Source organism: Lolium rigidum, chromosome 2 (assembly GCF_022539505.1).
Source record: "Lolium rigidum isolate FL_2022 chromosome 2, APGP_CSIRO_Lrig_0.1, whole genome shotgun sequence".
Lineage (NCBI taxonomy): Eukaryota > Viridiplantae > Streptophyta > Magnoliopsida > Poales > Poaceae > Lolium > Lolium rigidum.
In genome coordinates this window covers 100,982,695-100,996,275 of record NC_061509.1, presented here as the reverse complement: position 1 = coordinate 100,996,275, position 13,581 = coordinate 100,982,695, and the positions used below count along the sequence as shown (strand labels likewise).

General features: G+C 42.3%; 2 protein-coding genes across 3 annotated transcripts; one reads left to right on the top strand and one right to left on the bottom strand.

Annotated features, from left to right (window-relative positions):
- Window positions 1-2,015: 2,015 nt before the first annotated feature.
- Window positions 2,016-11,186, top strand: LOC124692141 (casein kinase 1-like protein 4). 2 transcript variants are annotated; one of them, XM_047225445.1, is made up of 17 exons: window positions 2,016-2,220; window positions 2,320-2,360; window positions 3,593-3,662; window positions 3,756-3,904; window positions 4,205-4,300; window positions 4,375-4,445; window positions 4,577-4,638; window positions 4,812-4,875; window positions 5,675-5,759; window positions 5,852-5,978; window positions 6,074-6,147; window positions 6,374-6,428; window positions 6,993-7,117; window positions 7,329-7,521; window positions 8,377-9,043; window positions 10,180-10,586; window positions 10,673-11,186. In XM_047225445.1, the coding sequence occupies exons 1-14, from the start codon at window positions 2,145-2,147 to the stop codon at window positions 7,482-7,484; spliced, it is 1,251 nt and encodes a 416-aa protein (XP_047081401.1). In that variant the 5' UTR covers window positions 2,016-2,144; the 3' UTR covers window positions 7,485-7,521; window positions 8,377-9,043; window positions 10,180-10,586; window positions 10,673-11,186. The 2 variants fall into 2 exon arrangements, with proteins under 2 accessions (XP_047081401.1, XP_047081400.1); XM_047225444.1 differs by lacking the exon at window positions 8,377-9,043 and having other exon boundaries at window positions 2,017-2,220.
- Window positions 11,187-11,530: 344 nt separating this feature from the next.
- Window positions 11,531-13,525, bottom strand: LOC124692142 (lactoylglutathione lyase GLX1-like). Its single transcript, XM_047225446.1, has 9 exons — window positions 13,402-13,525; window positions 13,095-13,290; window positions 12,888-13,012; window positions 12,738-12,802; window positions 12,421-12,633; window positions 12,280-12,327; window positions 12,091-12,198; window positions 11,868-12,008; window positions 11,531-11,779 (listed from the first exon to the last, which is right to left on the bottom strand). The coding sequence occupies exons 1-9, from the start codon at window positions 13,508-13,510 to the stop codon at window positions 11,738-11,740; spliced, it is 1,047 nt and encodes a 348-aa protein (XP_047081402.1). The 5' UTR covers window positions 13,511-13,525; the 3' UTR covers window positions 11,531-11,737.
- Window positions 13,526-13,581: the final 56 nt, after the last annotated feature.

The following is a 13,581-nucleotide window of genomic DNA, read 5'->3' as shown; positions in this document are numbered from 1 at the left end:
CTGTAACATAGTTGCTAAGTTCTATTGTTAGAATTATATCTATCATGCCTATGTTTAGAGTACTTTGATCCCAGCTCACAATGATTTTACAATAACTTGATCAAGATTGTGTTGGCTGCATATCACCTCAAAAATTATTGTTGTTATCACTTACCTACTCGAGGACGAGCATGAGTTAAGCTTGGGGATGCTGATACGTTGAAAACGTATCTATAATGTTTGATGCTCTATGCTTGTTTTACACCAATTTCTATATGTTTTGTTTGCACTTCGTGGCATTTTTATGCATTTTCTGAATTTAACCGATTAACAAGATGCCACAGTGTCAGTTCCTGTTTTTTGCTGTTTTTGTATTTCAGAAAAGTTGTACAGGAAATATTCTTGAAATTAGACGAAACAAAAGCCGAAGTTCCTATTTTACTGTCACGAAGACGGAGACCAAAGGGTAGACGGAGAAGAGCCAGGATGCGGCCACACCATGCCTAGGTGCTGGCCCCCTGCCACGCCTAGGGGTGGTGTGGGCCCCTTGACCGCCCACCGACCTCGCCCTTTCGTCTATAAATTCACATCCTCGGGAAAAACCTAAATACCCGAGCATCCATCCATGAAAAGTTTCGTAGTTGCCGCCATCGTCGACCCTAGTTCGGGAGGTTTCTGAAGCTCTTCTAGGCACCCTGCAGGAGAGAGAGATCATCATCGGAGGCCTCTTTATCACCATGCCCACCTCCGAAGTGATGTGTGAGTAGTTCATCTGTGGACTACGGGTCCAACAGTAGCTAGATGGTTGTCTTCTCCTACATATGCTTCATGTTTAGATCTTATGAGCTGCCTATCATGATCAAGATCATCTTTATGTAATGCTACATGTTGTGTTTGCTGGGATCCACTGAATATTGAATTGTATGGTTGAGTTGATTATAGACCTGTTTATATGTTATTTGTGATCTTGCATGCTCTCCGTTGCTAGTAGATGCTCTGGCCAAGTATGTGCTTGTGACTCCAAGTGAGAGTATTTATGCTCGATAGTGGGTTCATACCTCTAGTAATCTGGAAGAGTGACAGTAACTCATAAGGTTGTAGATGTGATGTTGCTACTAGGGAGAAAACAACAATGCTTTATCCAAAGATAATTCTATTGTTTATTTTACACACTTACTTAATGTAATAATCTGTTGCTTGCAACTTAATACCCAAAGTTGTTCGGATGATATTATGAGGGTGGATTATTAGTCATAGATGCAGTTGGATCACGGTCTATGAATCTTGTTGTAATCCCTAAATGAATCTCATATTAATCATCTTGTCATGTATGATCTTTATTCTGTCAATTGCTCAACTGTAATTTGTTTACTCAACATGTTATTTATCTTTATGGAGAAACACCTCTAGTGAACCGTGGACCCCGGTCATTTCTTTTACACAGATAAAACAATCTACTCGAATACCTGTTCGGTTTCCTTACTGCAAGCACTGTTCTCTTTATTTCACTGTAAACAAACATTTCTTCCCACACTATACGTCCAATCCTTTGTTTTCAGCAAAATCAGTGAGATTGACAACCCCACTGTAAGTTGGGGCAAAATATTTTGGTTGTGTTGTGTGCAGGTTCAACGTTGTTGCTGACACCGGTAGTGCGTCCTGCCAAAGTTAGCCAACAACACCTTCAGAAGTGATTTCTTTCTCCTACTGCTCGATTAAATCTTGGTTTCTTACTAAGGGAAAACTTGGTGTTATGCTTATCATACCTTCTTTTGAGGTTTTCCAACTGCGTGCTCTGCAAAACATCACGCGCCGTCGACACGGTCTGGAGATTGAAGACGAAGGACATCTAAAAAATTCTGCTGTAATTTTCTTTTTTTTGAGGTACTTTGTACCGTTCCATATTTATCTTAATGGGAAGGTCTTTTTTGATTTTTTAAAAAAGAAAACCAAAGCAAGTCGCTCCAGAAAATAACCATGTGATCCCATGCCTGCCTGGCAGGCATTTCCTACCTTCCCAAATTGCGCGGCCAGACAAAACAAAACAGCAAATCTAATCCACTCCAACCCTTCTAGAAGCTTCAGCCTCCTTTGCTCCCCCTCCCAACTTCCTCCTCGCCCTTTCCCTACTCCAAACCCTAGCTTCCACTAGCCGCCGCGGCTCCATGGATCGGATCGTCGGCAGCAAGTATAAGCTGGGCCGCAAGATCGGGAGCGGCTCCTTCGGGGAGATCTACCTCGGTTCGACCTCGATCCCCCCACCTTCGATTTCCTTCCTCCAGTGTCTCGATAAACCATGTTCATGGATATCTTACGGGGTTCGTTGACTTCTCTCTGCAGCGACGCACGTCGACACGTACGAGATCGTCGCCGTCAAGATCGTGAGCTCCTCCTCCCCCGCTTGTGTTAGATAAATTTTGTTCAATCCTTTTGGGATTGTGGCGTCTCGTGCCACTGATTACCTGGCGATGCAGCCGTTGGGATCCACAGATATTGTCACTTCATTAACCTGCTGATTGCTGTGCGTGTTAGAATGCCAGGATTTCAACTTGTGTTTCTGTATTGATCGATTAGAAACGTAGAATCGCTTAATGTGCCTTCCTGGTTAGTTCATTGGGATGATTTTTTGCTGCTCAACTTTTATGGCTTGTGCAAAGTATTGCTGCCTTTTTGGGTTACCCTCAGTGGGTTCATCGTTCATGGCTTGATACAGTCATGGTTTGGAGTTTTCTGCAAGATAGCAGCATATTCCGGTTTTGAAAAGGCATTTTTGTTTGTGCTGAAGTATCCGCCACAGCAGTGCTACTTGTCCAGCTGTCAGTTAATAGGCCAGCGGTCAGCTGTGTTGCACTTTTTCATTTCATTGGATTATGAGTTGCTGAGACACATGGTGCTATTTGTTTAATTGTCACTATAGCAGTAGCAACTATTTAACACAGGAACCAACAACACATGTATTTTCCATCTGTAAATAGCATATTGGGCTTTATGAGTGTGGAAACGGCTCCAGATCACTATAATACATAGAGTTCAACAAAGCAGCAGGGGCTTGGCAGGCGGCCACTTCCTGCCTTTTATATTTCTTTCCTGGGCCGGATGGACTAATTTCTTCTACTTAGGACTCACGACTCCACGAGTTCTTCTGCTCTTCATGGACCACCTTCCTGACTGAATCCCAGCATTGCGCTGCTTCTCATTGCCTACGCGCTGCCTACACTATTTTTTAGAACAAAAAGAATGCATAACAAGATAATTCAACAAAATCTCTGCATGGCCCATAACTCAGGCGGCTTTTGGGTTATGGACTAGGTCGAATGGGTAGTGGTCTCTCATCCTGTGTTCATGTTTTCTCTCCATAGCACTACCTTGGGGCATAATGCTCGTGTGATTCACCGGAGCACCCTGACAATATTGGGGCCAGTTTCATTTTTTCCTTTCTGGATTTGTCCTGAACATAGAGGTTCTTCATATTTGTTTACTGGAATCAGAGTAGAAACAATGGTGAAAACATTCTATACAATTTAAAGCATGTTTTTTTTTAGTAAATACCGTTTTCCTTGGTTTTCGTATCCCCACCATTGTTCTGATTTATGCTGCATTCATTAATGTTCAGGAAAACAGTAAAACCAATCACCCCCAATTGCTTTATGAGGCCAAGCTGTATAATGCTCTTCAGGGAGGGAGTATGTCTTCAAACTGTTACTGTTTTTTTTATTGTATGAACTACTGTACCATAAGTTCAAGCAATAATTCTTGGTACTTGTGGATTCTTGTAGCTGGTATTGCAAACATAAAATGGTGTGGAATTGATGGTGAGGAAAATGTTCTTGTTATTGATTTGCTTGGGCCAAGTCTCGAGGATTTGTTTGTTTATTGCGGCCGGAGATTCTCACTGAAGACAGTTTTGATGTTGGCAGATCAGATGGTAAATAATCTTCAGCTATTGTTCATTTGCTAATGATGAATTAGTGAGGCAGTTATGATTGTGTTATAATTCTTCTGTTGATTTCCATTTGTGGAATGATGCTAATGCTTTTATTATGCATCACATAGTTAAAAAAACTGTAGCCAAAGGTTAAGTCTAAAATCTGCCTTTTGAAATTGTTCTTGATTAGTACTCTACAACTATTTTCTGCTTTACCTATAATCCTATATACAGCCTGCAGGACCCCTTCATATTACGTTGTTTGCTTGTTTTATTAGTTTTACTCATTTACCCCTGCAGATAACAAGAATAGAGTTTCTGCACTCCAAGGGGTATTTGCACAGAGATATCAAGCCCGATAACTTCCTTATGGGCCTTGGTCGAAAAGCAAATCAGGTGTGTACACACAGCCACTGACAATTCAGCTGCTATTGGTCTTCATCGTGCTTAATTTGTGATCCAACTCTTAGGTCTACATCATTGACTTTGGACTTGCAAAAAGATACCGTGACTCAACCACCAATCGCCACATACCTTATAGGTGGGCTAATTATTTAAAGCCAAGTACCCTTTGACTATCTTAATTTTGTTTTTGTTGTTTATTTGATCTCCTAATATTTGTGGTATCCCATGCGTTCTCTGATTACTCATAACATACTTACCCCATTTCAGAGAAAATAAAAACTTGACTGGAACAGCTCGCTATGCAAGTTGCAACACTCATCTTGGGATTGGTGAGCAAGAGGACCATACTATTTGTCATTAACCTAGATACATGAATCATATGTATATTATTTTGATTACCAGGCTCATTACTGTGCTTTTTTACACTGCAATAAAATAGATGCCTTTTTATTGCTATCTTTTGATGTCTATCACTCAACTTAGTATTGTTACCACGTACCAGAGCAAAGCCGAAGGGATGATTTGGAGTCCATTGGATATGTTCTGTTGTATTTTCTCAGGGGAAGGTAGGACTCTTCTGTATGAAGAAATATATATACTTAGTTTTTTTTTTTTCTTTCTCATTGTGTCGGAATAATAAAGATCCGCAAGTGTATCCATGTTCATTATTGAAAACTATGTGTGGCCAACACTTTCGTCAAGACTCATGTAGCAATGTAGGCCTAAATATATCTAACCCCTGTATTAGCATCATTATCAATAGGTCAGTTAGCTTTGCTCTTGATTACTTTCTACATTTGATCTCTGTGTGAAGAAATGTAAGTTTGTTAGGAATACCCAGATGACACCTTTACCACCACAAATGATAGAAGGTTAGGTAAATACTTGATGCATAATTACGATAGATAAAATATACGTGGACCTGAATATTATTTCATCTATCAGGTGTCTGTCAATTCGTGAACGAGTCACAGCATTTATTTTGAGAATTGAGTCATAGTATCTCTACACAAATCGCAAGGCAATGATGTAACTTACCAGTTGGATGACGATTCACAAATGTCACGGTCAACATTAGGATCAACATTAATGACAACTTAAGTCTTGATAGCTTGTTTGTAACACCTTGGTGTGGCACATCAATAAAAGCTATAGAGCATTTTCATTATTAAGACGGATGTGTTGCTGACATCTTTTGTATTAAGTACCACTGCGTAAGACTTGTATCTATTGTCGGTATTACTGTTGTAATGAACAAGCCAGGTCGCTTTGATGTTGATTTGGAGTTTTGGACATACCCTTACATTTGCTCATTGACTTTGTCTTTATATGATCTCTGTGTAATTTTATATATGTTCTGTCCAGTCTTCCTTGGCAGGGTTTGAAAGCTGCTACAAAGAAGCAGAAGTATGACAAAATAAGCGAGAAGAAACTTTCAACACCTATCGAGGTTGTTTAACCCTACATTTTTTATTTTTGCAGAATGTCCTTGCACCTGTTTATGCCATTGTTGGAGAGTGCTCATCAGTTTTCTTGTCACAGGTTTTATGTAAATCACACCCTGTGGAATTTGCGTCTTATTTCCACTATTGCCATTCATTGACATTTGATCAACGGCCAGACTATGGATTTCTGCGACGGCTCTTTAGAGATCTGTCTGACCGTGAAGGTGTATAGCATCAGAGGCACTATTAAATACATCATCTTCATTTTGAATTCTGTAATCCTTGCTCAGTTACTTATTGAATATTTGTAAAACTGCAGGTTACGCGTTTGACCATGTCTTTGACTGGACATTATTGAAGTGTAAGCAAACCCAGAAGGTGAAGGCTCAACAGGTATGTGATGCTAGTATTTTTTCGGGTGTAACAGTTTTTCACCATCACATAATCATAGAATTGGTTACATTTTTTTTCTTTTAAAGTGATGGAATACTGTTGGAAAATAATGCATCTTATACTAGGTTTTGATTCATTTTATGGAATGACAGTCGTATTTTTCCCTTTTACCTTACATTTGGTGAACACTTTTATTGCCTTAGCTAATTTCTCTCTCCAATGACAGCAAGATCCAGGTGTAAGTAGCAGGCAGGCTCCAATTAATATGGACAAGCACCAAGGTAGCAATTTTCTTAGTATCAGTACTATCAGTATTATTTTTCAATACCATTTTCCCCTTGCATCAGTGAGTTATAGTTGATCAAAGCATCCTTAGTATTGGCTGGTTGACTGCCCTACGAGATTCTTCTCGGTTATCTTTTCTGAAATTACTTTCATGATCAGTATGGATTCTCATCTTTAAAATAATTGGAAAACACAGATTTTTGGATGCACATTATGGAATATGTGCACTTGCAGCTTTTCTGTTTGAAAATATATCCATTTGTGTGATGTACAAGGGATAACAAGATCATATAGCAACTATATGTGTACTGTGCATCATAGTGGACATTTTTCACCAAAAATGCAGGTGCACATATGTACTGTGCAGCGTAGTGGATATTTTTCACCAAAAATGCAGGTGCACATACCATGGCACAATGAGTACCTAGTTTTTATGTCCTAGGTCTGTTTATTGACCTGGCAGCATGTGCTCCTGGAAATGTATTGTACTTTCCCTTTAAATACACCTTTTATAGGTTGAGAACTACATTCTCATGGTTGTCGCTTCAAATTGTTTTCAGTCAGTGGTTCACGGGCAGCTGAAGCCTCTGGTCAGCTTGAAGCAGAACAACGCCCGGCAATCAGAATGCAAATAAGATCTAGTGCCGAGAACAGCCGTTCAAATAATCGACATTCTGATAAATTGGTAATGCCCTTATTGATGATGAAAATATCCAGTTTCCATAACTGAATGTTTGATGTCACCTCTGAGTAATTTAACTGCTCATGAAGTTCAGGAATGTGTTCATGGACTCTTACAGCCTTACCCTTTTTTAACCTAATGGGAATATTTACTCTACTACCCAAAATTTAGTGTCTACCTTTTGGTTATAATATTTCTTCTTTTGTTGCTACAGAGGTTGGGTGCTAGCACCGATAATGCATTTCTGCAATCGACATCATCTGGTAATGCTGATGCCCAAAGGAAGAATATATCAATATCGAAAACACAGGGGCTTGTTGACCCCCACAATCATGGAACTAACAATCAAGGGCCTTCAAACCAACTTTAACACTCCAGTTCATGATGGTCTATTTATTAAACCCTTGGTGAGACCACCTTCAGTTCTGTTATGTGCTTTTGCCTTTCATATGTGTAGGGTAGAACAATTATGTTGGTGCCGTGGTTATATTGAAGTTTTACTTCTACGTGACCTTTTGTTTTATTGGTTTGTGCAACAAAATATCTCTCACCATATATGTCGGCTCTAATGTTACTTCTAGTAGTCTGTCACTGCTTGCAGGTTGGGTTATATTGATTTTTATAATCACCTGTTAGTGTCCTGTCCACACTGCAGTTAAAGCATCCGAAGATCAAGAGATTAGATAAATAAGTTGAAGTTCAATAATAGATTGCGGTTTAACAAAGTTGAGGACAAAATCTTTAATCCATAATGAAATAAACTAATAAAGACAAAGTGCTTATTATCAATCAACTAAAACAACGTGGTTATGAGATCAGGCTTACTCCCTCCGTCCTCAAATGAGTGTATGTTTGGACATGTCTTACGTCAAACTTTATTAACTTTGACCAACTTCCTAGAAAAAGTAGCAGCATTTATGACACTAAATTAATATCGCTAGATTGATCTTGATATGTAGTTCAATAATATAATAATTTGATCTCACATATGTTGCTATTTTTGTGTAAAATTTTAGTCCAATTTGAAAATATTTGACTTCCAAAAAAGGAAACGTACACTTATTGGCGGACCCGAGGGAGTATTAGTGAGTTAACCATCTTCCTCTTCCCTATCTTTGGATAATTCTGTTGCTACTACATCTCTACACTCTTAGGGGTGCATAATGGGAATTCTTTGTGATCACCTTCTCCTGAGCTAGCAAAGGCTTTGCAGGGAAGCCATCTCCTCTCAACTATGACTGAACCGATCTGCCCGGTGACAGGTAACTGGGATGAACCACTGGTGTGACAGACCATGGGGGAAAGCGATGCAGAGGTGCTGTGGATCCCTATCTTCGATGGGCAGGAGGACTCGATTGCTCGACCCCAAAGAGGAATTTTCTCTGTCAAAGAATACTTGCAAAGTTCATCTGGCAAGTTGTTCCGAGGGTGGCACTAGTGGAGGTACAGGGCAGACCAGCGGCTGACTGGAAACTGTTGTGGAAGCGGCCATGCCCAGGTTGTTTCTTATCACTTCATCTGGCATTTGGCACACAAACAGTCCATCTGCTCCGGCTGAACCTCCGCAAACTTTGACATTGACACCATCTGCCTGTTGCACTACCGACTTGATGAAGAGGTCGCAATCTTTTCCTGTGGTTTAAGGAGGTAAAGCACAGATGGCTGCTGGTGGTGGCTAAACCGTGGATGTCTAGCAGATCATCCTAAGCTTCCATTCTGCGAGCGTGTTGTAGTGCAGGATATCCTGGTAGTTGACTAGCACTGCAGACTCAAAGCATGTTTCTTCTTATTGTGATGGTGAGCTTGCTGAAACGAAACTTCAGCTGGAGACAGGCAAAAGACTGAGATTTCGTGTTTGACATGGAACATGGCAGAATTCTGGAACTGCTTTCACAATATTGCCACATGGCCATTTTGTGGATCTGATTGGTAAGCCACCATCAAGCAACATAAGTTCATACTTGTTGCAACGGATTCTTTTCACGAGTGAATGGTAGACCGGACCGATGGGTTCCACCTGAGCTGAGCCGGGCTTTGTCAAGGTAAACACTGATGGAGCCTTTGACGACGAGCATGGTGGAGAAGTCCTAGCTGCCGATTGTTGCTGCCTTTAACATGCGAGCGATGCGCTGTGCACTGAAGCTGTGGAGCTCCCTCCTCCCAAAGATAAATCTCAATGCTGGGTGTGCCTCGTGTGATCTTCCTGACAGACATGATAGTCCTGAAGCAGTCGGTCGCATCTTGTTCGTAATTAGTCATCAAGCAATGGTGCTGTTTTCTGGGAAATCATAGCCCAGCTGATTTGAACTTCTACCAGCCACAGAGTTGTCTTTTATATTCGTTTCGTGTACTCACGCTGCCCATCGCATAGTTGCGTTTAGTGCTAGAATGGACCTTGAATTCACTGTCTGGCTAGACTGGTTGCCAAACTTTTGTAACTAGTCCAGTGGCCGGTAATATTGCCGTAACCACCAGTTAATTTGAATTATGTTGGCGGTAACTACTGCCCCGGAAACATCTTCTCTTGGTTGTGTTACCATAGTGCTTATGGACTGGTGGCATCAACATTATCAAGCGAAAGAAAATACATGTGTCGAAACACTGGATTGTGGTTTTGAAACACAATGGTTGTAATTATGGCTTGGGTCTTGCAAACAAAGGATTTTATACCATGGTTAACCTTGGCTGTACGGCAAACGAGTGACCCATTTGGGACTGCTGTGCTGTGGAACCATGTGCTGGAGAAAATATTTGCTTTGTCGTAACCCTTTGCCAAATTAGTTGGTCAATACAAAGCTGTTTTATGATTTCTATAATAAAGGCTAATAAATAACGCATTTTACCCAAAAACATGTACCGAGAGGGCATCTACTATCATCAAAAGAATTCCTGTCTGAAGGATAATCCTTTTCTCTAGCTGCAGTTTTAAGCATGATGGCTAAGTCTCATGGAACCTGATTGTTTGTTTATTTATTTGCTCTAGCTGTATCATGTTCTCAAAGTTGATGTATACTGATTTGGTGATGACACTAGACTCACTCATGTTTTTTCCTTGTGTATTACAGCTCAGTGAATATGTTTCAGCCGAAAATTTGGAGCCAACGTGTAACCTGTCAGGTTTTTAAGGTATCCTCTGTATTGCATGAGGTGATTGCTACCTGAAAACATGGTTGATAAGCTGAGATGAAATCAGCATCAGTTATCATTCAGTGGTGAAGAATTCGCCTTTTCATATTAGTAGTATGTGGATAATACTTGGAAGCTAACGTAGGAATGGCAGTAACCTATTTTGCGTTCTATATGACCGTACAATGTGAGACCTCATCTGGGCTCATTGATTCAGGGTTCTTTGCCAGTAACAATACTGGTGCTGTATTCTTTGAAAGAGAGCTTGGTGACTCACTGGAATACCTGTAGCTTTAATTAGGGATCAGCGTCAGTGCGATGATGAAACTTATAATTACTTTAACTTGTAAGTCCACTTGAGTTGTTATTTGACATATCATCATGGTATAAGTTACTGGGGTTGGATTTCTCACCAAATATTTTTCTCACCAGATGCTCTCAATCTGCAAGCAGAAAGCAGCGTCTTATTCAACTTAGATGGGCTTTAGCATCAAATATGTTTGTGTCAGATCCCAACAAGGATTATGAAGAGTGAGTTGGGAAGATGTGATTGTTTTGTTATCCTGGGCGTGTTTGGATGATTATTGTGACTGGTTCTGTCAATTTGCCTGATTTTGATACAAATGGCTTTGCGTTCATGTGAGAACTGGTGATAAAGATCCTCCTCCATTGTCTTAACCTGGTGCAGATGAAGATAAAGGAGATCACAGAAAGCCTTGCCGGTTTCTGTAATATTTTCAGCCGAGCTAAAATAATCATTGATGTACTATTGTGAGCCCTGCTGGGTACTGCCAAGAATTTGTGTTTCACTAGTTTCTCATGGAGTAATTTTTATAGAATCTTCATGTTTTCAGTCATATAGGTAAAAATGAAGTCAGGCTTTGTCTGTATGTCTGCTCATACCATTACGAAGAAAGAGGCCATATGTTTGCTGTATTTATCTGCAGATTTGCGTGTGGGGTTATAAGACCATCGGAATGTTACTCTTGAGGTGAGGAAATGAGGATGGGTGGCGCACTGCACATTGTTGTCATTGACCCTGTTGGTTAGGAAATGAGGATGGGTGGCGCACTGCACATTGTTGTCATTGACCCTGTTGGTTTCTTTACTAGTAGCTGTGCTGTCCACGCGTTACCTCTGCTTCCAGTCCATTTGATATGAACAACTTTTAATTTTTTTGCATCCAGAACCTCCTTGTTTTAGATCCACAATAAGCTGTTGTTTCATCCGGGGAAAATTCATTTAAGTATGCCGCTTCGAAAGGCATGCATTTCAACAGACTTTTCAAACTTATGAAATTGTATCAATTGGGTTTTGAACTTGTCCATGGGAACTGCCAACTTTATAACTGTAGTTGGTTCTTGATGACATCCATCTGTTATTATTTAGATAATACAAAATTCTTTGCAAAGTGGATGTGCTCATGTTTACAGAGGTGGTAAAAAGGAGAAGTCAATGGTCACAAAGAACTTGATAATCAACCCGTGTTGCCCGTGGCTACTCCAGTTCTTTGGCAAAGTCTATATTGTCGACAAACACCTGCATAACAAAATGGATCAAGGGTTTTAGTCTGGATGCTCAGCAAGCAATTTGAAAGAAACAGAACATCGAGAATAAGGGGCGATACCGATTTCCACCCATCAGGGTCCAGGATAGCTGTGATCTTGGTGTTGATCCCCGGCAAGGGGCCTGCCTCCCGAACCACCTGCCCTCCCGACAGCTTCACCACCTCAGCCGTCTTGTAGACATCGTCGGTGCCAATGGCGATCTACAAAAGGATAGCGGCAGCTCTTGACATATATTCGGGCTCTTGGGTTTTACTGAATTTGAAAAGCAAGGGTGTCGCGTACCTGACCGTACGCGTTGCCCTTGTCATATTCGGTGACGCCGTAGTTGTAGGTCAGCTCCAGGACTGCATTCTTGTCTTCCGGTCCGTACCCCATCATCGCTACCGTGTACTGCACAAGAGCTTGTCCAGCTTAATGTATGCCGCCGTACAAGAAGCTGTTAATTAGATGATGCACCCAAAGATTGTTCACCTTGTATTCAGGGTTGTCTCGCTTCCGTAGCAGCTCCATGCCACAAGCCTACAATTCGGCGACAAGAGGAGCCACTGAGATGATCCAACCGACCGAGACAGAAGAAGAAGCCGAGCAAGTGTCATGAGCTGAGCTGCCTACCTTCTCGTAGAAGCTTATGGCTCGATCGAGATCGCCGACCCGGAGCATCACCTGGCACAACGGCTCTGGTGTCCCTGGCCTCTCGAGGATCTCAAACTTGTAGCCGTCGGGGTCCTCGACGAACGCGATGACGGTCTTGCCGCCCTTGACTGGGCCTGGTTCCCTCGTCACCTTGCCTCCCTTTGCCCTTATGAGTTCAACCGTCTTTGACACCTACAGCGATCAACCATCAAAGTTGAAGGCATATTCGTGTAAACACCATCATACTTGTGTGAAATGGATGACGGCAGATGCCTATGAACTGGCCGGAGTCCTACATCATCAGTGGCGATGCCAAAATGACCAAACCCTGCTCCAATATCGTACTTGTCGACCCCGTAGTCTGCAGATGATTTGTCCATCAGCAAAGGGCTACATTCTGAAGAAAAAATGTGCTCCTTATAATTAATATATGTAATGTGAGTAACTGTAGGTGAGCTCGACGACGAACTGGGCCTCCTCCGGGCCGTATCCGAGGAAAGCGTTGGTGTATTTCTCTTCGGGTATGTCGCGCTTCCTCAGCAGCTTCATGCCCAGGCATTCCGTGTAGAACCTGCATCAGCCAGGCCCCATCAGAGTATGCTAAGAAAATACAGTGCCGCCGTGGCGGTGTTGCAGAAGAAGATGGTACCGACTTGATCGTTCTGTCGATGTCGCCGACGCGGTAGACGACGTGGAGGAGCCTCCTGTTGTCCTTCTTCGCCCACGCGAACGCCTCCTCTTTGCTGACGAACGAGGTGGCCGCTGCCTGCGCGGCGTCCGCCGAGGCCCGGAGCTTCGCCGTGCCGCTCGTGCTCCTGCCGCTAAGCCTGATCGGCTCCGACTGCAGAGCTGTCCCGAGAAGCAAGATGTGGAATCAACCGGATGCAATGCAGGAGCTATGCTCGTTCTTTGTCTGGCTGTTCTCGGTTGGCGCGGAGGAAGGGACATCGGTCAGTTTACCTGCACCTGCCGCAGCGGTGGAGAGGAGCAACGATCTCCGGGGGACAGCGGCGGCCGGGGTGGCGCAGGCGACGGCGCCACGGCCGACGGCCATGTAGAGAGCCCGCATCGTGCCCGGCGTGGTTCGGGTGTGCTGACTCGTGGCACTTTTTTGGTTGGCGGGGCTTTCTCATGCTATCC